The sequence below is a fragment of the Pogoniulus pusillus genome, chromosome 12, assembly GCF_015220805.1.
Source record: "Pogoniulus pusillus isolate bPogPus1 chromosome 12, bPogPus1.pri, whole genome shotgun sequence".
Lineage (NCBI taxonomy): Eukaryota > Metazoa > Chordata > Aves > Piciformes > Lybiidae > Pogoniulus > Pogoniulus pusillus.
The window spans coordinates 20,823,619-20,849,442 of record NC_087275.1 but is presented as its reverse complement, the minus strand read 5'-3'; the positions used below and the strand labels follow the sequence as shown (position 1 = coordinate 20,849,442).

The following is a 25,824-nucleotide window of genomic DNA, read 5'->3' as shown; positions in this document are numbered from 1 at the left end:
AAATAAGGTACAAGGATTAACACAGATAAGCTGTTCATAACACACAGGTTTTCCTAAGATGGTCTGTTTAAGGGTGAAATATGGACTCAATGATCTCAGAGGTTTTTTCCAACCAAAGCAATTCCATGATATATCTATAAAACTCACCGAAGATTCCACCCACATCAAAGAGTGTAGAAAGGTCTCCAGCTCTTTTAGCATCAAGATGCTCTAGTGAAAGAAGGAAAGCATTTGTCTCATTTCCAGACTACAGAACATAGAAATCTCAACAGTCTTGTCATGCCAGGATCTTACTGCATCTCACAGCAGCATTGTTTGTTCACAGCAATAAGCTACCATAGGCTGGCACAGTATAGGACAATTAGGAACATAGCATAGCTGAGTAGTCAGGCACAGTGTCTTCCGAATGCAATGACACCCATGGCAGGGCAGTTTACTACTTTAATTACAAACACAGTGCAAGCAACAGAGCTGTTAAACTCTGGACTAACAATACTTTTGTTTGCAAATATCCACGGATTGATAAGCAATTAACAGATGTTTGTGAGGCTCTTTAAAAGCATGATTAATGTACATTGCAATCACTTGGCCTCATCCTGAGGCCTCCATCTATAGGACCAGTAGTAGGAAGCATTGATGCACTGTGCTGTTTCTGGGGACTAAGAAGAATCATTGATTTTCTAAACTCCACTGTTTGCACATGCTTACATTTAGTCTAATGGAGTTAATAACAGGCTATGGGGTCAGATTTCCAAAAGCACACCACAAAGTTGAGCAACCCAGTCCTACTGCATTAAGTCTGAGCTTTTAAAAAGGACCTGAATTTTTAAACCCCTTTGGTATTTTATTAAAGCCTCTGAGACACAATTGAAAGAGCAGTACGGTCTAAAAGTGGGGTCATTTGCACACTACCATAATCTCACCAACATCAGCCACAGCACAGCTGGCAGCACTGTAGTGAGCATCAATAACTTCTATTATTAAAAGCTTTCAAGGTACTCAGTCCTGCAGAAGGACTGATTATTTGGAGTTCACACACAACAGCCTCTAGCTGTAGGATTTGCTGCTCTGTCTGTTTCTGTAGGGTGTTCAACCCGTCACTGCCCATTACTGCCACGCTTGCCCAGCACAGCTAGCTGGAGCTTAAAGTTGACATAATGGCTCACAAGACCATAGATTCCTCTGGCTAGGGTGAACTCCTCTCTCTACAATGATGGCATAGACCAAACCAGCAGTACTGAAGGAAAAGAAGGTTATTTAGAATTTTTTAGGGTATACATTTTAATAAGCTACTTGAATTATGTAAAGACATTATTAGAAAGCAAACCTTTTTGATTGGTTTGCATGAGCCAAACACAAAGCAATCATGCTTGGAACTGTTGAAGATAAGTCAGACTCTTGGCTTTGTTTAGATAACGCCCTGAATTCATAAAACTGAAAAAGATATTAGTTGGTGACTTACAACTCTCCTGCTGCTGGAGCAGAGAGCTTATTTCTGAAGCAGTAAAGTTTATTTTCTTATTTTAAGCTCTTATTTCCAGACACTTTATAGCCATAGCACTGAGATACTTACCTACATTTGTGATATAGAGGGGAAGCCAGAAGAGGAAAGTGTAGCTCACCAGCTTTGCAAACAGAAGACAGAGGGAGAATTCTATGACTCCCTGAGAGAAAAAATGAATTAGAAAGTTAATAACTTGATAGATGCTATTTGCTTTCAAAGATCACGGCAAAGGAGGACCAACAGATGCCATCCATCTGGACTTCTGTAAAGTCTTTGACATTGTCCCCTACAGCATCCTTCCCTCTAAGTTGAAAGATGTAGATTTGATGGGTCGACTGCCCAGTGGATAAGGAATCAGTTGGATGATTGCATACAAATGGTAGTGGTCAAAGGCTTGATGTCCAGATGGAGATGAGTGACAAGCTGTGTCCCTCAAGGGTCTGTACTGGGACCTGTGCTGGTCAGTATCTTCATCAACGATACAGACAGCAGGATTGAGTGCAGCCTTAGCAAGTCTGCAAACAATAGGAGTGGCGCAGCCGATAAGACCGAAGGATGGGATGCTATCCAGAGGGACCTGGGCTGAGAAGACTGTCATGAGGTCAAATAAGGCAAAGTGCAGAGTCCAGCACCTAGACTGAGGCAATCCTAGATTATCAGTACAGGCTGAGGCACAATGAAATTGAGAGCTCTGAGTGGCTTAGGGAGTTGGGGTTCTTCAGCCTGGAGGAAAGGAAGCTGAGGGGTTATCACTCTCTACAACTACCTGAAAGGATGGAGTAAGGAGGGGGGCAGCCTCCTTGGTGGCAAGTGACAGGTCTAGAGGAATGGATACAAGCTGTGCCAGACAGAGGACACTGAGGCTGGATATTAGAAAATATTTCTTCACTGAAAGGGTTATCAAGCATTGGAGTGGTCTGCCCAAGGCAGTAGTGAAGTCACCATCCTCAAGGGTGTTTAAACAGCCTGTGGACCTGGGACTTAGGGACATGTTTTAGTGTTGACCTTGCAGTGATAGGTCAAAGGTTGAACTGGACGATCTTGAAGGTTTCTTCCAACCAAATACATTCTGTGACTTAGGTTTTTGTTTTTCTCTAAAGAATTCCCAAGAAGTCTTCTTCCCCTGAGAGCGCAAAGCTTACAATCAGAGCTGACTCTAGTATTTTACTTTCACATTTTCTCTTCTCTTAATTGTACCAAATTGACAGAAGAGAGACCACCATATTGAACAGGAAGGATTTGATACTGTTTGGGACAGCTGCATCACTTTTCATCTTTATGTAAGAGTGTTTTGTACAACATTACAACAGATTTGGAGTGTATTCAAGAGAAACTGACATATTTTTGTGTTCCTCAGATCCCTCCTTCAGATGGATCTAAGATTTCTCCCTTGTTGTTTAACTCTTAAAAAAAAAAAAAGCCAGTTCCCCAGTGTGATGCAGTTCAAATCATTACATGGTAAGAGCAGGGCACAGACAGGGCATATGCCCATTTGAAAGGCCAATATGTTCTATCCTCTTTCCTGCTGCATATATGTAAATTATACTTACTGCATAGAGCAGTACTGCAGTTATCAGCACAGACAGCATCCACATACTACTGGCTCTACTTCACATATAGCTGTGATCCTTCTCAAAACCAGACAGGAAACACACTACAGAGTTACAAAGATTCCAGGTGGCAGCAGCAATTTTCCTACTAATTTCTGCTGTAAGAAAATAAGTTGAGACCAAGGGCCAGACTGGACAGAATAAGAAGATGCAGGAATACAATGGTTTGGTGCTGGAGATTTCTTCCCTTGCCATTATATGCAAGTTGATATGGATGGGGTGTAATTCTAGTTGTGCAACCTACTGAAGCCACTAAGAGGACAGTCAAGAATGATAGTCCCTGACTTAAAAGAAACTTCGTTTCCTTTTACCAGCAGTCCAAATGTTTGGGCTGTTGGAAATTTCTCAATATAAACCATATCAGAAATTTTAAAATTAAAGCTTTTAAAAAGAATGTTCAGAACTGCAGAAGGGAAGCCATGGAAAGAAGTTGTGATGCAGACAAGTGTTTCTAGACTTAGCCTGCTAAGCCTTCCTTAATACCTGTGTCATTAATTAAGACTAGAAAAGTTTTACATTAATGCCTGTTCTAATATTAGAATCATAGAACAATTTGAGTTGGAAGGGACCTCCAAAGGTCATCTAGTCCAACTCCCCTGCAGTCAGCAAGGACATCCTGCACTAATTCAGTTTGCCCAGAGCCCTGATGAGCCTGACCTTGCCTATCTCCAACGATGGGGCCTCAACTATCTCCTTGGGCAACCTGTTCCAGTGCTTCACTACCTCCATGGATCTTTCTGCTAACATCCAACCTAAATCTCTTCTCTAGTTTAAAACCACTGCCCTTCATCCTGCCACTTCAGGCCTTTGTAATCAGTCCCTCTTCTGCCTTCTTGTTGGCCACCTTTAGGTACTGGAAGGTTACTATTAGGTCTCTGTGGAGTCTTCTCTTCTCCAAGCTGAAATCAGAGCATGTTTCTGGCTTCTTGGTAGACATCTCTGCATAACTTGCAAACTGTTGTTCGTGATGAAATGTTACAAAATCTTACTGCTGACTTCTATTCAGTGATGATTTGTATATAATTTTGTTACATACTTCAACTTGATCTCCAAAAACACCAAGCAAAAATATTTCTCTTTATCCACTCTGTAAAAAAGTAAGCTAAGCTGACAAATGTGAGAAAGGCAAAGAAACACAAGGAAAACAGGACTGCCCAGATTCACAGATAACTTGCTGTGCAATTTAATATTCAAGATGACTGCAAACAGACCATTCCATCTTCCTGTTCTCATCTCCATCCTTTTCCTCTCGATTTCTCTCCCTTCTCCACCATATCCACCTCTTTCTCTCCTGCACAATACATTTCCCCCTTTTTTTCCCCCAAACTCCTAACACCTGGGTTCTGTTGGAGTCTCCTCCCACCCCAGGTGTCAACACTTTGCCCTCCCTGCCCACTCCCCTTTTCAATCTGGATTCTATTGCAGTCTCCTCCCACCCCAGGTGTCACCACTTAGCCCCCCACCCACCCACTCCCCTTTATAAGTGGCCCCAGGAAAGGCAAGCCCCAAGCTTGCCCAGTTGGGCAGAAGGATCCTCCTCGGATCGTCACTGGTGAGTGCTCTGTGGTGCATCACTGGGTGAATGGTGGAGGGGATTCAAAGGCCGGGGGGCCTGGTGGGCCCCCCGGCTAGGTAGGGCTAGGTCTCATGATTGCTCTGACATTGCTCACAGGTGCTGGGTAGGCTTCCTTAGACTGAGTTTCTATGTGTTGAGTTGCTTCTTTCAGCTCACTGAGGATGACCTGGAGTACTCAGCTGAATCTATACCAGATCATGGAGGAACACATCCAAGCAAGTCTTGAATATCTCCAAGCCTCTTCCAGTGTTCTGTCACCCTCACAGTCAAAAAATTCTCCTTTGTGTTTACTTGAAACTTCCTATGCCTCAGCTTCCAGCCATTGCCCCTTGTCCTGTCATCAGGCATCGCCAAGAAGAGCCTGGCTCCATCCTCCTTCTGTGTAAGTAAATAACCAGCTCTAAAATGTAGGTAGAACAAACAGTACTCTAGATGACCTCAGGTACCAAGTGAAGTGGCAGTGCCCACCTTTGCAGGCTGAGCCCCCTACCATTCTGTATGTCTTGCCTGTAGAAAAAGTAAGACTAAGACTCTTGATATGACCTGTATGTTCATGTTTTAGGATTTTTAACTGGTTTAGCTTAACTTTAAACTGTTGGTGCTCTGCTAATAACCACTGAGACAATGTCAACAATGTCCCTCTATTAAATGAATATCTAAAAAGGCAAGTGAATTCAGCCTCAGTTAATTTTACTGACCAACAGTTGGTTTATCTGTCTTCCTAAGCAGATTCTAAGTGTGCACTGCTTTCTCTGGGCCCTAAAAAAAAAAGCCTCTTGACATTACAATAGGCTCATAGTTGCAAACACATGAACAGTGAGAGATTCCTCATAGTAAAACTATGCTGAGTGTAGCTTGCAGAGCTGCCAAGCACACGTCTTGGGACAGCTGTCCCCGTGACGTACTTTCTATTTTGAATGTAACGATCTTTACCGATTCTAGACTTTTATGTCCACTAGGGGCCAGTGCTTGCTCATGCTGCACTGCCTTCCCTGGCTGTGCTGTAGGGATGGGTTTTCAGATGATGAGTTTTGCAAAGCCCTGTACACCATACACTTCTGGTTTTGTCTATATAATCATCTACTGAGTATTTCCAGTATTAGCTGTAATGAGGTGGACAAAAAGCAGTTTATATGGTTACTGGAACCTAGATGCTTGTAGCTTCTAAAAGGCAACCAATGAGGTTATGCTATCTGCTTACTGGGGAAGAGAACACTCCTGTATTGATTTTTTTACTTCTTCTCAGAGAGGCATATCTTATCTTGTGTACCAGAACCTGCCTAAATACACTGGAGACACTGATCACAGGATCACCAGGGTTGGAACAGACCTCTAATGGTCATCTAGGCCAACCCCCCTGCAGTGAGCGGGGGATATTCTCAACTAGATCAGGGTACCAAGAGCCCTGTTGAGCTTGACCTTGAACATAACCAGGGATGGGGCCTCAACCACCTCTCTGGGTGACCTGTCCAACCACTCTCATTGTAAAGAACCTTTTCCTAATATGCAATCTAAATCTACTGTTGTCTAATTTCAAACCAATCATCTACCACTCCATCTAGAACTTCATGGAAACACAAATTCTGTAGTGAAGCTTTTCTCTTAGAGGAACAGGCAAGAACAGCACAGGTACTCACAGGTATTCGCAAGGCCCCAAGGAAGCTGATAGCTGATGTCCCATGTCTGCTTTCCCCAGTGACCACAGTGCTAGACTTCAGTAACATGTTGCAGTTCCCACTGTCAAGAAGCAAATGTTGCATTTCTGGATCCTGCAATTTTCCCCAGCAACACCATATGAAAAACAAAGGAACAATGCATCAACAGCACACATCAAGGAAACAAATAATCCCAAAACACTTCAAAAAAATGATGATGTGTTTTACCACAGAAAGCTACAGCTTAAAAAAAAATCTCCTGAGTTGGATACAGAGAGTATATACAGAGTATCAGCTGAAACAAGCTTGTCTCTTTATATCTGAGACCATAACACACCATCACAGAATCACATTTCTGTTCTGTTGTGGCACAACTTCTAGTTACAAACCCCCAGTATTAGAGCATGGTTTAATGGAACAAAACAATTGCCAGTCTTTCTAACTGAATTATGGATACCAATCGTTTTCCACATCTGTTTCATTGGAGCATTGGAACTTACAAATGGTAAAAGTCTCAATTTTACCAATATTACTGCAGTTGAGAATTCCAAGTTCTTTTCTAGCACTAGGAAGGATTTTACTTTCAGTAATTCCACTGGCTGCTAAGAGTACTTGTGCAGCAACAAGAACGAGCCATCCCCAGGACAAGAGGACATCTTGTTATTTTTATCTACCCACCACACTGAACTCTCAGAATAGAACTGGAAATTTACATCTCACAGCTGTCCATAGAAAAAGAAAATTCCAGAATAAATAATCCTGAATACTTTTTTTTCAGCTCAGAATAATGATGGGTTGTAGCTATCCCCACTTCTACCTCCTCATTGAGGAGTTTACCTAGCTCTGTACTTTTACTAGCTATGGATGTATTCTATGTACTGCCTCCTTTCTTCTAGTTCTTGTGCATTTGAATAAAGCCTTAATTGTTCACTAAGTGACATGTTCAGCTGTAGGCCAGTTAGCAAGAATAGAATGGCAGGCCGTTCCATTTCCAGTAGTTGCAACAAAGATGAAAACTCTCCTTTTGTAAGCTGATGGAGGAAGGAAGAAAGAAAGAAAATATTTAAATAAAAATCAATCAAGTGCTGGACAAATTTAATTCTGATGTTTCACACTGAGTGATTTTAAGTAAGGTCTGCTTTTAAAACAGTTCACTTAGCAGAAGACACTCGGGAACAATCTGGGCACCTGAGCCAGGACATTTAGCATAATTTTAGCAGTCAGCATCAAAAATGTTTGTACAGGACTTAGCTAGACAGAGGACTTGCAAAGACGCTGCATCCTGTTGAAACATTAACTAGAAGACAGGGGAAACATCTAGAGACCTCTGATATGGCATGCATCACCCCAACACCATCACAAGTATTTACCCTCTGAATTACCAGAGACACTTCAAAACTGGAATTATTTTAATGGTAGCAACTCAAACCATCAGGCTATTAACAGGTAAAAAATTAAAAAAGAAAGAGAGAGGGAAAGGAGGAAAAGGAAGAAAAGGATTTATGACACTCCTCACTGGGTTCAATGGAAGACACTTCTAGGCATTGTCTGAAGTTCATCTTTCTTGCACAGTTTGTACCGTAACTAGGACTGTCTGAAATAAAGTTGGTCGTTTCTCAGACAAGTAGCTCTAAGTCTATTTATGAAGAGTGGGCTAAATAATGAAGAGAAAGTGACCAAAGTCCAAACACTTTATTTAGCTACTCATGCTGGAAACTTTTCTTGACAATATGGGATTTTTATGCCACACACAGATAAACGATAAATAAAAACAGCAGCTTGTGCTTGGCAGAGAAAATCGTTCAGTCTTGCCAGTCTGTCCCAGACTGTGATTCAGCATATGGCACACTCTTAATCTCTGGGGAAGGACTCATTATCCTTCAATTTGTGAGCAATTTTTAAGAGGCCAATCTTACATAAGTAGTAATGAACACATTGATGTATTCAGGTCATGCAGCCCAATCCCCATTCTGCTTTCAATCACTGCATATCCTGTGTACTTGCATTCTTTTCACAGAGTTCAATGAAAAATCAGTGTATTTGGAGGAACCTGCTCATAAGTGCAAAACATCTGTTGTTTCTAGAGGCATGAAAGCTGACTGCAACAATCAGCTCAGCATAACTGTAACATAACCACTGTAAAAAAAAAAAGATCATCTCTGCTTTGACAGGATAAAACATTACCTTCTATCACTGGCAGAAAACCAGGGAGTCCAAAACAGTGACAAGCAAGGATTTTAAACTGTCTATTGATTTACTTTAAACTCTTGTGAGGACTCCATATTACAAACATATAACCCAGATGGGGGTGGGGCAGGACACAAGATGGAGAGGAGAACAGTGGCAAGTGCCCTCATTCTTTCTAATCCATACTGTCTCTGTCCTGCTTACAGGGGAGCACCAGGCAGTGAGCAAGGGAGTACATTTTCCTTTCCCTCTTGTTAAGCAGACTCTGCACAGGCTGACAGCAGAGGAAATAGTAGAGTAAGGATAGAAATCTTTGTGTATTAATTTGCTAACTACATTTATCTCTGTCTTCATGACTTGTCTGAAGTCACCCAATTATTTTCTCACAACTGCTCCCATTATCTCCAAAATGGTTGTTAAAAAAAAAAACAAACCAACTACCAAAACATTTCTGGAGACTGTTCTTGAGCAGCCCAAAGAGAACATAACTAAACTCAGTACAGAGGAGGTTAAAGCTGGACTCATCAAAATTAGGAGAAAAGTATTTCCTTAGCTAAAATGTCAAAACTTGTTCATCAGCACTGATTCTCACACCTTGTGAAGGCTGATTGTTACTCTACAGGCAAAGGATGGAAAAAACCTGTGAAAGTCTGAAAAGACTTTAAAAAACACTCCAGTGACTTTCTCAGGATATGATGTCCCCAGTGTACAGATTACAGACACAAAATTTCAAATGGAAATCTTCAGTGAAGGTCCCTCACAAGGTAAAGTCTTTTTGCTCACAGACAGGCAAATCCAGAATTCAGTTCCTAGTGAGAATTACCAGCACTTACAGTTACAAGTTTTATGCCAGATTTCTGTGAATAATTGATCACATTTAGAACACTCCATCTCCAAGTAAAATCTTGTAAGTACATCTATTACATTTAAAAGATGAGAAGTGAGGCTGTAAGGATGGTGTAAACATGATGTAAGCAGCTTAAGGACTTCAGATCTTTAAAGTATTTTGCAGTGTATTACTTTTGCTGAAAAAGATCACAAGAGGAGGTTAACCAAAAAAATGTCCTTTATTATTCAGTTTGGTTTGTAGTATTTATGTTAGATAAGGCTTAGTTCTCTGGCATGAAGTTACATTTGTGTCCTGAAGAGTGATTTCAGCACCATAAGAGGAAGAGCAGTGTTTACTAACAGCAAATTTACTGCACACATTCCATGTGTATTTTGGGAAGTCTGTACTATATTGCATTTTACCTGAGGTTTGCTGGTTTCCTTAGCACTTAAGGTTGTCTGGACTCTGAATCGAGATGCTCCATTCAGGAAGGTTTTAGAACTCTGGAATAAACAACATAAAACCTCTCATACTTTATAGTTGCTTGGCTTTGAAAGCATTATAGCAGTGTTAATCATTTTGCTGCAACAGAAGTCTTTGCGTATTTTAACTGCAATGTAAGTCCAAATGGAGCATCTTTAATAACTGTATTTTGAGGTTCTTAATTTATTACACAGACCTGCAGAAAACAACACAAAATGCTGTCACAAATTTATTTGGAGGCTAACTTAGTACTGTGTTTATACAGAAGCAGCATACTAAATTAGGAGCGCAGCCATGCCATTCTTCAGCTGCTTTCTCCCCTACTGAGCTTTCACTAACATTACAGTTTTTTCTTATAAGCAAGTAGCAACTACAGAAGTTGATGTGTTTCAGGAAAACCTCAAATCTTCATCTCTCTAGCCCTTAAGACAAAAGTGTCCCTTTAGCATAGAGAACCATAGAATCAACCAGGTTGGAAGAGAGCCCTAGCCAATCAACTAGACCATGGCAGTAAGTGTCTCATCCAGGCTTTTCTTGAACACCTCCAGGGACAGCGACTCCACCACCTCCCTGGGCAGCCCATTCCAATGGCAAATACTTGCAAATATATTGTGTATATAAGCTTGTAAATTTTGCTTTCCTGTAAATACAGATTTATCTTAATTTCAAGCTTTCTGGGCTGGTCTGGTAAATTTCAGTAGCCGAGGGGAAGTTCCTAACTCACCACACCCAAGAAGATTGGAGGAAAGTAAGAAAACTCAAAGAAAAAAAAAAGATGAAACATTTTTACTTGGTTTACTGTAGTTAGATCATCTATTCCAAAACTTCAGTTAACACAAACTCACTCAATTCTTGATTCACACTGCTTGAATTAAGCAGTTTATCAGCAAAGCACAGAAGACCAAGCATTCCCCCAAGTACAGGGTCAGCCCAGCACAAGAAGGCCACACAGATTACCTCAATTCCAGAATTATCACAACAAACGTGTATTAGGAGGCAAATATCAAAATAGAAAAAGCATCAACTTACACTGGATGGTGTGCAGGAGCAACTTATATCTTTAGGATCTGAAATATATTACCATGCATAGTTAGGAGTGAAATCAAGCATATAAGTATCTCTTAAACACAAGTAGTCTAATTTACTGACAAAATGGCAACAGCACAGATCACACAGAAGTGGTTCTTGTAGAAATAGGTATCTGTAGCCTTGGAGAAAAATGAGAGTTCTCCATGGTACCTTCCCCATCCTATGGCCACAGTGAGTGCCATTCTGGGAGTCCAACTAGTAACAGCATTTGAATTACATGTGCAGAACTGTTTACTGCCCAAGATAGGACAGTCACAGTAAAATAAGCATTCATACTAACATGAGTCTACATAGGACCAAGACAGGGCATTCCATTTTAATTTCCAATTTAAAGCTACAAATCTTGCTCTGTCTGCTGACTTCTGCATTTCCTAGCTCAGAATATGGATGGCACACATTAAATGGTAGCACAGATTATACACTGCAGCCAGGTGGGACATTCTGCTAAGATACACTTGAATAATTTATGAAGACAAGGAACCAGGACAGGGCACTGAATTGATTTCTGAAGTGTCGCTCTCTCAAGTACATCAGTCTTAGCATATAAACTCTTTAGTTCTTCTAGGGTGAAGTTCTTTAAGTACTGGCACAGTTTGAGGAATATGCTTTGTACTGGGTCATTGAGCTTAAACAGCTTCATTTGCTTCACCCATAATGAGCCTTCCATGGCTCTTTCCCATTACAGCACTTACGTTCAATAAGAAACAGGAAACAAACAATTCCCATCACAGCAATGATAACACCAGGCATCACGAAGGAGAGACCCCAGCATGTAGACACCCAATATGCAGCAATTAAAGATCCCAAGATATTTCCCACTGAAGTGTGTGAATTCCAGACTCCCATGATCAAGCCTCTCCTGCATTTAAAAGAACACCACAAACATTTCTTATTACTCTAACAGCAAGCATTAGCATGTTGAAAAAAGGTGTACTAAAAGGCAGTGATCATTTGTGATGTTAGTTTGCAGTTTGATTGTCCTTTACCTGACCAATTCTTTATGCTATAGTCTTTCATCTGGCAATTTTGAATTACCCAAATATTAATAGAAGCATTATAAACTCTTCTCTGTGCATGACAGAACTCATCCTGCATTTAAAGGCATCACTAGGGCTTGTATATTTCCGGGCAGAGTTGCTTTGATAACAAGTATGCAGATGTTGTGTTTATGGAAAACTCTGGTATGGTGATGACAAAATAAACATTTTGAGTGGTATCTGTTCAGAATTAGGGTGTTTGAGAAGACTTAAACTAACAAAAAGAAAAGTGAAATCGGTTGCCATGTATATTTTCTAAAGTTAAATCTTTGCATTGCTCTAAATGTGTTGGAAGACACTGGACAAAAAGGCACTTTATTTAATAGAGTTACACCCTGACAATTTCATTGGAACACAAATTAAACCACCAGAAATTCCACATTAAAATGGTGTAACAGCAGTATGTATTAGAAGCGGGTTTAGACTGTTCATATTTGCAAGGATAATTCTTAATAATGAAATATTTCCTCTGAAAAAATATCAGACTAAAGAGCTGCCAAAGAAAACTGTTGTGACATGAGATAGAATATTTTAAACAGATATCTAAACTAATCAACCTAACGAAGGAAACTGCTCTAAAAGATCTACCTAAGTGCCTGTTTCATCCATAAAAAAACCCCAAACAACACTGAAATAAAATATATTTAAATTCACTATAATATTACAGTCCAGAATGCACTGATTTGTACTTCCAAAACTTTGGATTACAAATGATTTACCTTCCTTTTCCAAACCAGTTGCCAATACACGTAACGACACTCGGCCAGCCAGTAGTCTGCACCAACCCATTAGCTATCTGAAAGGACACAAAAATAGTAATAAATAAACATAGCCTATGAGTTGTCAGGCTCCTCCAGAACTCCTGCCAAGAACTGTGCCGGGAAAAGGAAACATATGAAAATGCTTTGAATTTGACAATTTAGTGGGAGAGGGCAGGGCTTGAAAGCATTCCTTCCCAAGAAGTTACAATGTTTTGTGGAGACTCTTCCCTCTATTGGCATCTCTCCAATTATTTTATGACTTATACCACAAGTGACTGCACTTCAATCACATGCTTATTAAAAAACACATTGCTCCGAACTGAACAGAGAAACAAATTCCCCATACTCAACAGCATAATGCTTTCATCAGTCTGAACATACAGCAAAGCATGCTTGCAATCAAAGCAATTAAAAAACCGAAGAAGAGGCTGGAAAAATGAAAACATTAACAGTAAAATGCCTAACAAACACCTGTAGACAGTGGAGAAAGTTAACTTACTAAATTCAGGCTGAAGAATGAAGCATTTCAGACTTCATGCTGCACAATGCATAACCTTAACTCATCTCAAATGCTAAAATGCTGCCTGTCTAGAATTACACATTAAAACAAAGATCACAAGGTAATAATTCATAGGTAAAATGAACATTTGAATATATGAAAAAACAACCTCATTCTACCCAGCAAAAACAGTTAGGATGGTGGTAGGAGATGACCCTTGGCCTTACTGGCTTCACTGGCCAAGCTGGGCAATGCAGCACTGGCAGAGTTAGCTTAGCTTAACTCTGAGGGACCTAATCTTGTCTTGGAAACAAGGTTAAGCCAAGAGTGTTGGAGCAGTGATGTGGTTAAATGGATGACTTGGTGAACCGGTTATAAAAGCTTGCAGTACCATAGTTAGTTACATTGCACAATGCCATGCAAGCATGCCAGCAGTGAAAGTGCTGCTGCAATGACACAAAGAGAGCTGCAGTGCAAGGTGCAGACCTGTCCAAAATGACTCTGAAATCCTAACCATATCCTGGTCCTGACCATTTAAGCCAGGAGTAAATAATCTTATGACATTTGATTAAATGCACAAGTGCTCTGAAAAAACTCACACAATGAATCTTGTTACAGAAACTGCTTGTTCTCAGCCACCAATGTGGGAGACTGTTCATCATTAGCAGCATAAATATAATTTTCTCCACAAAGAAAGCCAGGATGTGTCACTCAAGTGTTGGCAGACTGACAAAAGTAAATACTTTTGTTTTAAAACTCGCCCACGTTTAAGCTTGTAAAGATTTGATCACCAATTTGACACATGCTGGAAGACATTAATTTGTTTTCAAAGATTTTTTTCCTAATAAAAAAAAAAATCAAAAATAAAACCAGAGGCTACCCACTCTATCATTTTTAATGCCTGCTCTCATCAATGTCAGCATTTACATCCAACACCTCAATCACTGTTTGCACCTGAAAAAAATAAGACGGTACAATACTAAAGAGCACCATGGAAACTCAGAGTATCTAAATAGCACCATGCCTACCTGGGACATTATGTAAAACCAGAGATTATGTATGTTATAGAAATAACCCAATCCAAACATTGCAGTGAAGAGTCCACTAGCAAGCATCCCAACTGTCAGGTAGTAGCGGATAGGTAGCCGTTCTCCTATTATTCCACTTGGAAAGTGGAAGGAAACAAAAACCAAAGGCAGTAATTAAAAATTAGATCATACCCCAAGTCTTCAAAAATAAAGAATATTTTTGTGATCATTCTGGTTGAGGAGAAGCTTTAGTGGCCATTCCTGTCTTCCTTCACAGAGGCAAATAAGCTACCACTTGACAGGGAGAAAAAAACCTGTTCAGAAAGTATTTAATGCTCACTGACATTCAACAACTGACACCGGCACAGACATCTTTCAAGGAGATACTCATCTGAAGCACAGTGGAATTCATTCATTTACAGAATGATATTCCAAAGGATCTATTAAGTGGGACATGTATCCAGCCATTTGAAGTGAGACTTATCTCTCTTGATAAAGATTCAGTTATGAAGGCTCTGAGTTTAGTCAATAAAAAGAAGCATCTCCTAACAGCAGCCAAGATTGCATATTTTAAGATGGGCTGGGTATCACTTTTTAGCCAGGACACTTGGTTTAGTCTACATGTGCAAGCTGGAGACTGATAAAAATTGAGGACATATATTTCAGCATGTATTCCTTCACATCTTACATGAAGGAAAGAATTGCAGAAAGCATTCCTAACACAAGGCAGTCGGGACAGGTGTAGGTAAGAAGCTTTATATACTTCAAGAGGTATTATACTGCCGGGAACTTGGGATGATGTGTTTCTTCTCCTCAGCAACCAAATTCTCACTCTCCTCAACAGAAACTTTACAGTAGGAAAGGGCAATATCTCACAACTAGTACAGCCTCAAAAATTAACAGCAAGTGATAAAGCTGGTTTGCAAGAGCGTGAGGTTTACCTTAAATACATTCCAACTGCATACGCACACAGAAATGAGTAATCCAGTGCTCCCAGTAACTGTTTGTAGTTGTTCTTATCTAAGAATAATGTTCAAAACAAATTACCACTTTAAATGTACCAACAGCTTCCCAACCATTGTTACACATTACAAGAATCTCAGTGAACATACACTGACATTACCCTTTTCAATAGGCACTTTTAGACTTATGCATGCCTCTTGCAAAATATTTTATTTAACCAATGAAACTATTACTTAGTCTGTAGCATATTAGGAAAATGTTGGTAGACCTATTCTTACTTCCACCTAACTCAAAAGAGCATTTTGGAAGAGAAGAAACAGCAGTTTAATGAGATGTCCTCTTCTTACAGGTCCTTAGGTAAAAGAAAATCCAGACTTTAAAAAGTCAAAAAGTATGTTGCAAATATGTAAAGACCTAACAGACAAAATGGCTAAAACAAGCCATCACAATAATAGGCTTTTAGGAATAAGCTTAATATATGTTAAATGGTTAAGGTCTTTTGCATTTTATGGTAGCACAGATATAGAAGTCTTGTTAAAAAAAACAAACAAAACCAAACCGGGATTTTGCTCTGTACAGCACAGTACCACAATCTCAACTAAAATGGGACTTGCAGGCAAGATGGAGAGAGCAGAAGCGACTTCATCCAGACAGAATCATGAAATCTAGTCTCAGGAGACCTGAGCTCATACCAAGAAAGGCAGTTTGTGCATCTTCAAGGAGCCACAACTCCCACTGACTTTCAGTTATTAAAGCACTCCCCCTTTCAGTGTCACTCTCAACTTGCCAGCTATGTTGCCAAAAAAGAGAGCTGAAAGGACAAGTCTTGAGTGCCATCCCAAAGGGATAGCTTTGCAGTAATATGTGTTTATGTAAAAAAGCACTGGAGCTCAGAAGCATTCATTAAGAAAGCAAACTAATGTTTTAGACAAGCAAATTTAATCTCCCCTTGGTCTAGGGACAAGAAACAGCAAACACGTTTAACTGCATCCAGATATGGTTGGAAAGCTCTGGGATTAAACAATGGCAGTAGGCTGATTAGCTTGCAGCAGGCAGCTAATGTACAAAGTTTTGTCCATAGAAAACCCAGAGTTTAGATCTTTAATTACATTTGAACAGAGTAGGACTTTTTTTTTAATTGCTAATTAAAGAATAATTAGAATGAATGGCTAGATAGGCTGCACTGGCCTACTGACAGAATGGACTATTCTACTTCACCTAAGTTCTTGGTAGTGATAAAAGTGTCAGGGAATGATTCAAAACCTCTATTAAATTGAAATACAATTAAATTCAAATTTAATGGTGAGTAGGCAAATATTTTTCTAGTTAAGTGAAAGGCCAGGTTCATAAGCGATTCAGTAAGCTGTCAATTGTATTCTGCAATCAAGGCACCATAAAAAGGAATATTTTTCTTCTCATTTCTGGCAGATAAAGACTCTGAAAAGTTCCAATTTAGATAAACACCATGTAATTTCATTTAAATGATTGCTAGACCTTGGAATTAAACCAGCAGAAAATTACAATGACTTATTTAATTCTTTACCTGTTTTTTTCTTTAATAGAGATTCTCTAAAGACTAATTTCATTTTCTGATTGGAAGCTAATCTACTGAAAACTGAGAGCTGTAACAGGTAAAAGAATGCCAGTTGCTTGCATTACTCTTAAGTAGGAAAGACATCATAAGAGTAAGCCACAACTTAACATTATTTGAAAAAAAAAATTACTGAGAACGTGGAAAATGAAACACATCTCCCGAATCCTTACACACACCAAGGAGAAATAGCAAGAGGCAAGTAATCTAATTATGAATATCAGGTCATAATGATGATAGAAAACAAACAAACAAAGGAATAACACCAAACAACCCTTACCAAATGGCTCCCAGCCACACTGAGACACATTAGATGTTTTTTTGATAGGCTGAATCTGGGCAGCATTTTCTTTGTAGGAGCTGAGTTCGACTTCATGTGAACCAGCGCAATGCTTATGGAGCTCTCCCTGATACAGAAAGGAAATGTGAAAGTGAAATTTTTACTTGTGACTGTTAATCCCCACACAGCAACAAGCTGAACAATGCTAGCTCCATATGAACCTGTGTCAAGCCCACTGAGATCTGTAAAACTGTTAATCATTATTAACTGCTTGGTACTTTGCTGGGTGAGGCCAGCATTACATTACATAGCAATTATGTGGTCAGAAACAACATGGTATAGTGAACTGGTGTTTCTCATACTGCAGCATCCCAAAATTATTCACTGACATCAAACTATCTTGCCAATTGTGACTCATCAGTTATGTACAATACAGCCCTGGGGGATTTGATTTGTGTCTGACAAGTTACATAGGCCAAAGATTAAACTAACAAACCTACAAGTGTACCATATTTTGCCATCAGCTTCACTAGCAGCAGTCGCAACTGTACAGACAACTTTGGTGCTGGAGTTCAACAGTATTTGGAACAGCCTTGTAAATGCCAGTAGAATTTTACCCCAGCATCACAGAATGTAAAGAGGCTGGAAGGGACCTCCAAAGATCATAGAGTCCAACCCCTCTGCCAAAAGCAGGATCACCTAGGGTAGTTCATGCAGGAATGTATCCAAGCAGGCTGCATTTTTATCACATCTAACTCATCAGAAATGAACTACTTCTCTCAAACACATGAATGCTAATCTGTACACTCTCAAATATCTACAGTTTGATTATTTCACATTTTTCCAGTCTTAAACCCAAAGATAAGATGTATATGCAACACTCTAGGTGTGGTCTTGCTAAAGGTTATCAATTAAACGTCACTGTGTACTAGCTTATATCAGCTTTTCATCTTTAAACCATTCCAAGTTCAAGTTTAACACTGCCTTCCACAAAAGGAAATGCTGAGAAAGACAAGTACTTCCGTGTTTGACAGTAGTAAAAGGATGTTTAAACAAGGACACAACCTTGCTTACCTTAACTATACTAATAGGTTTCCTTGATAAATGGAAGCTGGCATACAAGAAGAAAGTGAGAGAGAAAATGAAGGCTCTATACCTACAAGGTAAAACAAAGAGGTTTTAAAAATTCTTTTATTCAGATTTACTTTTAGCACTAGTTACAAAATAATATTACACAAGTCCTTGGTAAAACCTGCAACAGTGGAAGATAACTTTATTTTATGTGCTCTATCAGCCTGAAGAACCACCCAAGCAGTTACACTGCTTAACATCTGCTCTGATCTAGCTTTGGGAGGGTGTTGGGTAGGAACACAGGTTATAGGTAGGAGAACACAGCAGTAGTCTGGAGTCCACACTGCTGATCTGCCTTGTTTACAGCCTTTCTTTGGGGGCTATAAAAAGGCAGTACATTAAACACACTGGCAATCAGATGTCACTGTCTCAGGGAGTTTTCTAGTACAATTAGAAGGTAAATGACGGCTCTGTAAACTGTCAGTCTGCCTACTGTGGGTTATTACTTCTTTCCTTCTCTACTGCTTTCAGTATTCTGCTTTACTTCTGCCTTCCTCTGTACCAACAGAAACCAGCAATTTGTAGAGATAGACAGGGGGACTGACAATGAACTTGTACTGTCAGCTGGTGCACATGAACATAATTAACAGCTTTGAGACTAGGAAAAATTTTCCCTTGTACCTTACTGGCACCCTTGGGTCTTTCTCTGCAGTTCAACTGACTCAACAGGGCATCTCAAACTCCCTGTCACTGCAATGTTAAACAAAGGTAACAGCTGGATCTATTCTATTCTCTGCTTGCAGCACATTCCAGATGTTTCAGGATAGTGTTCTGTGAATTTGTGCTTTTAACACCACACAAAGATCAGAGTCTATCTCCTGGGTCCTCCTAGTCTTGATTTTAAAATTAAGATCTCTAAGTAAAAGTACATCTAGACACACAGAGATCTGATATCACACATCCTACTATGGTTCCTAATTTTTTAGCAACCTTTTCCAGTCACCTTCTGCCTTATAAACTTTTACATTATAGTGGTCTTGTTTTATAGTTCTGTATACTCTGGCATACATTAAAAAAACAGTAAGTTACCCTGCAAGTTGAGTTATTCAACCCCCTAACTGAAAATACTCTCACAAAGTATAACACTGAAATGACTTTGTCTTTGCTGTTCTACTAGAGAAAACATGTGATAAAATTGCTCAGATGGGAAGTGCTTGATGGCTCATTTGTTATTTTTCTGCTATTCACACACAACTGACTCAGGAAGCCCAAGAACTGATACCATTCAACTTCCAGGATTAGTTTTCCTAGAGCAAAAGTTTTTGGTTTTTTTTCACATGGATTTTTTTTTTGTGTTTAATCACAGCAGCAAGAACTAAAAGATACAACTGTAATTCCACAAGTCTATATTACACATCAAAATTATGGGAGAGAAAATATACTCCTTGTTAAGAAAAGAAAGCTAACCTCAAACACCCCTCCCACTCTAGAGTCTGGGAAAAAAAAACCAATAATCTTGCATTTATCCCTTCAAATGCATGCCTTGCAAATAAAAGGACAAAAGGCTTTATTCTCTAGCTCACTTGACTAGTAAGCATCTGCGTAGGTTCTTCCAACAAAGTGTCTCACTTTTTAAATATGGAGCAATGTAAAAGCAAGAACACAGCAAGGCAACATTATCATCTTCCCCAAATACAAACTCACATTGTTCAAAACAAAGATCACCACCAGAACAATTCAAGACTCACCACTGATCTCGTGAAAATGAAGTGATGAAGCGAATCCCGGGAGGAAGCTGAGCCATCTACTCTACAGCTGGTATCAAATTTTAGGTCACACAATGATGCACTTGTAACAATGCAATCTGTTCTTCAGAATGTAAAATGAAGTTCCTCCCAAAGCATGCGCTGGTAGGCTGCTAACAAATGTGGAAGATCTGCAGCTGAGTCGCTCGCTCTGTCACTTGTTTGTCACGACGTGGCAAATTCTTCACTCTGCCTTTGTTAAAGGCTGATCTTCAAATAAGAATATTTACTTATCAGCTTCCCTTATGAAGTTACTGTAATTTTTTTCTAATCATAATATTTGAATCAGCTCATATCTATTTCAGAGACAAGTAATTACCATAGCTAACCTTCTAGACATCAAAAATGTAATGGAGCATTTCAAGCTAACATAAATCACAGCCTGTTCCAAACTGTACAATGTATAATCTATTTTAAGAACTCATCACTGTATAAAGCAGCATGAACACAAGAGAAAGATGCAGTTAGAACATGATCCAAAGCTGGATGCCATCAAAATACTCTGCTTTTGTCTCAGAAAGACTGCAAACAGGCAGGTCCTTACCTTACAAAGATGCATTTTAACACAACAGAAACATTCATGAGGTTGAAGATTGTTCAGAAATGACTGCAATGTTTTCATTCATGAACAGAGACTCCTCCAGCTTGAGAGTGGGTGCTGCTGAACAACGCTGCCAGCAAAACTTGACCACCACTCCCTCTTCTGCCTGATTTGCCTTTCCCAGTATCAGTGCATGGAAAAGAAAAAGTTTTTTCACCACTTGAGCTCCCTCCACCAGCTCATCTAGCACCCAGGTGGCAGGCTCACGCATGTACCTGACGTGCAGGGAAGAGACTGTGGCAGCATCAATTCAGTTTGGTTTAAAATGGTGTAAATTTCCTCCTGTTTACTCAAATTTGGGCCAAAGTCCCTTAATAGAAAGAGATGCACACTACTCTCTAGTACAACTACTGCAACAGGAAGTAACTGCACTTATTTCTCAGTAAGCCTGAGCCAGCTGCCAATAAGATGACAAAAGGCACTGTAGGCAAAAGGTGTGACTGCAACTCATGCATGCAAACTGAGCCTCCCTGTGTGCTAACAGCAGAGCATGCTCTCCTGGGGAACAACAGAAGGTGAGCTAAAGAAAAACCTCCTTTGAAGAAAACACACCTGCCAAGACCAAAGGTTTGACTTAACCTGGAACTTTTAGAGGCTGCCACAGGGCAGGCAGAGGTGTGAGCCTCTCTCTTCTCATCTTTACTGCTGCACCTTACTACAGAAAACAAAGCTACTTATCAGCCAGCTCAATTACAACATCAGACAGTATCTACTGTGTCGAAGCTACAAACTTGAAAGCTTCACAATCCACACAGCCTCTTTTCCCCAGGAATGGAGAAAAACTATCACCCCTTCACTTAAAGGATCAAGGGTCTGCTAACACATTTTTGTCGTATCTTTTTTTTTTTCCCAGTGTCTCCACTCACTCCCCTAAAAGTCAACTGACTTGATAATCTAGTTTGACACGTTCCACCTCCTTCCTCCTGTCCCTGGCCCTGATTCAGAGAAGTGGTTTTGCAATTGATCAGCAAACCCCATAATCATTCCCACATCCTGAGCTTCCAGAGGTTAGGGAAAGTGCAACCCTACACTCCTCCCCTCTTCTACCCTTAGCTATAGGTCCCTCCCTCAGTGCCAGACCTTGTGAGTATACAGCAACAGTTCAAGTGGCTGATCCACCAGAAAAGCCTGTCCTGAGAAACTGCTGATCCAATAGAGAATATTAATTCACTCTGTGGCCATGAAGCCACTATGCAGGATGAATTTAAAGCAGAAGGAGCATAAAGACAGGGAGTAAAAGCAGGACTGCCCCTTACAGCCATGGTTAGTTAGGTCAGATGAACTCTCATTTGAGACCAGCAACTGCTGGTCAGTAATGTGTTTGGTTGACACGAGTTGTGCATAACTCCAGTGGGAGTTCCAGCTTTTACAGAAAAAGAGAAAAGCCCAAGCAGCTGACAGTAGTAGTAAATTTTTCTTCCAACAGTAACAGATATGGGTTTGGTATAATCCCAAATCCCATTTCCCTTCTCTCACAGTTATGCCCAAACCTGAAACTATTATTTAACTGACTAGACTAAGTGAGGTAACATAACAATCTACTGGAAAAAATCTCAACAGCTAGCAAAGAACAAAAACTTGAGGTCATAAACCTCTTTAAAAGATTCATTTAAAACACAATGGTGTAAAGCAATTGTCATGGTAGAAAAGTAACTGTTTAGCAGGTTACTATTTAACAGCTTTAGTGTAAGCAGAAAAAGACTTCACCCATCTTACAGTTTAAATGCTAAATGATCACACAAGGTTGCAGGCATTTGTGAACCTGCTGCACAGATCATACTCACACATCCTATGAGTATTCCTTGCTGTAAATCCAGAGTCACAAAGCCTAGCAAAGACAACTAGACTATATTAGCAGCATTTGGAGAGTTGCACCTTAATTCTAGAGAGCCTGATTATCTATTGCAGGCAGGCAGACTCAAGTTCTCATTTACTTATTTCTGTGCCCATATATCTGTAAGTTCCTGACATTCATGTGCTTCTACTAAGCAAATAAAATTTTCTCCACAAAAGCAAAGAAGCGTGTGGCAATAAAATCTGTGATTATGGGTTATAAAAATCACATCCAGATAAAGACAGATTTAAAAAACAAGTTAGTCCTCAGAAATGGCACAACATGTAACTGACAGTTCACCAATACATCATTAACATTTCCATTTTATTAATGAAGGCCAAGGGCAAGCTCCAATTCAATCATCTGAATCGGTTATATGTTCTTTCATCTTCACCAACTATTTTGCCTGACAGTAAATTATCTTCAGATGCTCTTTGTTGTATTACAACATATAAGGCAGTACTCTGGTACTTACTTTGAATCTGTATTTACCTTTCAAACTTCTCAATGCTTCTTCAAGCTTCCCACTGCACTGGCTGAAACATAGCTCCCTCCCTGTTCCAAGAAAACACAACCATTTGTGACTGGCCTTTGCCACTGCAAATGCTGCAAACCCTGGCTCAGCTGTGCTGTCTGCCGGGGAGCTGGAGCGAAGCTCCGGTCTGTCCCCTGCCCCATTATGCACAGCTTCCCTGGAGGGCAGGCATTAATTCTGTGCATGCAGACAGTGGGCAATGTAAGTTCTCATCCTTAAGGATTCAAAAGGCCTTTAGACACACGCAGATCAAATGTATATTGTGCTCTGCACCTGAGCCACGGACTGCTAAATCCATCAGCTCTGGCCCTTGAATGACCATATGCCTGTCATTTAACACAGAAAGTAAAGAGCAGTTAATCCTGGCTTAGCAACGGGGGACGAGAGTCCTTGCGAACGCAGTGAATCCGCATCTGGGTGCCGGGACCCGGCGCTGCACTGGGCGCTACCGCAACACGAGATGACCTCTTGGAAGCCCGGGCAGCCACCCAGGCTCCCTAAATGTCGAGCCCAGGCAAGAATAGCCCGCGGTCCGGCGGCGCCAGGCCAGGAGCCACGCAAGGGGGAGGTGGCAAGCACATGCCTCTCCCTCGGCAGGCCTTCCACAATGGTACCAAGTGCCGTGGCCCCCAGGTGCCCCTGCTCACGCCCCACGAAGGCGTCAGGCATGTCTATGCCAGCCGAGGGGCCAGCCTCTGCCCTAGGTAACAACCGCTCACGGGCTCTCGCCGGCAGCCGCACACCCCTAGGTGCACAAGGCTACGGCTCCTCCCACCGACAACAACGAAACCCAGAGGTGCCCCCAGAACAATCCTCCCCGGCTACAGGGCCTGACCCCGCCGCCCGGGGCGGACGAAGGGTGTCTCAAGGTAGCCTAAGCCCTAGAAGAAGTAGAACAGAGAAGAAAAAAACAAAGGTGAAGAAATGGGGAGTGAAGGCGGTGACGGCCGGGAAGGCGAACGCCTGACCTCGTACACTGGCCCATCCAACGCCCACCAGCGGACACAGAGCGCCGCCGCCCCCTTTCCGAGCAGCCTTGCCGGAGTAGGGGCCGCCACACAGGCGGGAAGCGGCGGCGACTCCCCCGCTCCGCCCCCCATGCGGGCATGGCAGGTGCATGGCCATCCCGCCAACCCGTCAGGCTCACCCGCTAGCACTGTCCTTGCCCTCCCGCCGCCGGTGGCTCCCTTCTTCCTGCCTGGCCTGCGCCGGGCCGGGCGCGGCTGCGGATTACCGCCCGGCCGCGGGAGCTGCGCGGCCAGACCAGTCTGCCAGGGCCCCTCCCCGCCGCGGAGGAGGAGGGCGCCCGGCGGCGGCGGTTGGGCGGGCCGTGCCTGCCTCTGAGTTTGGCGAGCAGCGGGGCACCCCGCACCGGGCCGGACCGAGGTGGCTGGGAGGTGGCGCGGCATGGTCTGGGCCGTTCCGGTAGCGCCTCTGGGCCGCCTCTCTAGACCCGCGAAGCCTGCGAGGGCTCCCCGGGCCTCGCCGCTGAAGGGGAGGGGACTTTGCGGCGGGCGCCCGGACCGCCGCGGGGAGAAAGCCGTCCCTTGAGCTAGCGCTGCTTGTCCCCGCGGAGCCATCTGTCACCTCGGCGGCCTCTCTATTTGAGAGTGGCTGCCTGCGAGCGGTCGGACGCCGTCCGCGCTGCCCGGCATGGCCAGAGCTATCCTGAGCCAGGCCCCGGCGTGGGTGGGCGCGTACAGTCGCTTCACCGAAAGCCTGGCGGCTGCCTGCCCGAAAGGCGGGAGGGTATTGCCGGTGCCAAACGGGAAGGGTTAAGAAATCTGAAAACTACTGAAAAAAATCGGAGGTGCTTCGTAAACAGTGAATCAATAAATTCATTTTACTTGCCTTATGGTTTCCTAATCGTGCAGTGTGTTTTCGTTTTCAGCAGCTCTCTCTGTTTCAACGCTTACTTATAGAAATGCATACTTCCAGCTGCGGGTGCATTTCTTCGTTGTGGCAAAGTAGCTGCTTACCTTGTGCAGGTTTCATTTATCTGTATAACTTTGCCCCTTGTGCTTGGTACCAGTCAGTCATTTAAGACAGTCACTAAATTGCTCAGTTTTATTTTGGTGCTCCCCTCTCGTCTTGTACTGCATATCCCAGTAATACCAGTGAAAAATGCTTTGTTACTTAGGCCCCACATTTCAAGCACTTAGATGTGTGCTGGGCTTTGCTCCACTGTCCCAGTGGCACCTTTCTTTCTCCCAGTCAATAATCAAGCCCTTCCTCTTTGCAGAACTAGGGTCTCCAAACTGCACCCAGACCATTGCAAATGCAGATAGGCGTTGCACGATCTGCTGCTTTTGTCACTGGCAGATGTTGCTTCCTCCTCAGGCCTGTATCCTTGTAACTGCGATTTGTAAGCAGTGAGCCAGAGATTAGAAAAAAAAAAGTCTTCACCTCATCTACCCAGTTTCATCCAGTGTGCACAATTCCTTTTTGGCAACATGGTCCCATGCCCCTTGTGAATCCAAAATAAAAATTATCTGCCCCAAGTCCTCCCAGCTCAGCTTGAAATAGCTGATGCCATGGGCAGTAGGGCTAGGTAGAGCAGACTTAACGTTTGGAGGTGAAGTGTAAATTGGCAGGTCCTAGAGCTGCTTTACTTCCCCATGTTTATTGGTCCCTGCATGATGGTGCATAATCTGTAGAAGGAAGTACTTCAAGCCTCTTTATTCTTCTGAGTAAGTGTCATGGAAATGCCATTGTCTTACGGAGAGGGCATTTGCTCTCTGGGGTGGGAGAGCACATACTAACAGCAGATATAGATGGGGTGGTTACAGCCAGAGCAGTGTGTCTACATACATGTATGTTTGGATGAAGCCTTGAGCAACCTGCTCTACTGGAAGATGTCCCTGCCCATGATGGGGGCTTGGATCT

The 25,824-nt window shown here is 41.8% G+C and overlaps 1 protein-coding gene across 8 annotated transcripts in view; it reads right to left on the bottom strand.

Annotated features, from left to right (window-relative positions):
* Positions 1-24,235, bottom strand: part of SLC37A1 (solute carrier family 37 member 1) — a 34,642-nt gene extending 10,407 nt beyond the window's left edge. Inside the window, exons 1-15 of one of the 8 annotated variants that reach the window (XM_064152585.1) lie at positions 24,086-24,235; positions 22,879-22,958; positions 22,354-22,397; positions 19,912-20,173; positions 18,167-18,248; positions 17,093-17,219; positions 15,200-15,278; positions 14,259-14,394; positions 12,690-12,766; positions 11,626-11,792; positions 10,874-10,911; positions 9,784-9,864; positions 6,328-6,459; positions 1,574-1,664; positions 148-210 (exon numbers count right to left, since the gene is read on the bottom strand). In XM_064152585.1, the coding sequence (XP_064008655.1) occupies positions 148-210; positions 1,574-1,664; positions 6,328-6,459; positions 9,784-9,864; positions 10,874-10,911; positions 11,626-11,792; positions 12,690-12,766; positions 14,259-14,394; positions 15,200-15,278; positions 17,093-17,219; positions 18,167-18,248; positions 19,912-19,967 (1,129 nt within the window). In that variant the 5' untranslated portion in view covers positions 19,968-20,173; positions 22,354-22,397; positions 22,879-22,958; positions 24,086-24,235. Of the gene's footprint in view, positions 1-147; positions 211-1,573; positions 1,665-6,327; positions 6,460-9,783; positions 9,865-10,873; positions 10,912-11,625; positions 11,793-12,689; positions 12,767-14,258; positions 14,395-15,199; positions 15,279-17,092; positions 17,220-18,166; positions 18,249-19,911; positions 20,179-20,512; positions 20,685-20,784; positions 20,855-22,353; positions 22,398-22,878; positions 22,959-23,906; positions 23,924-24,085 lie in introns of those variants that run through there. The other 7 variants (XM_064152583.1, XM_064152580.1, XM_064152584.1 and 4 more) reach the window with 7 other exon arrangements.
* Between the last annotated feature and the right edge of the window lie 1,589 nt (positions 24,236-25,824).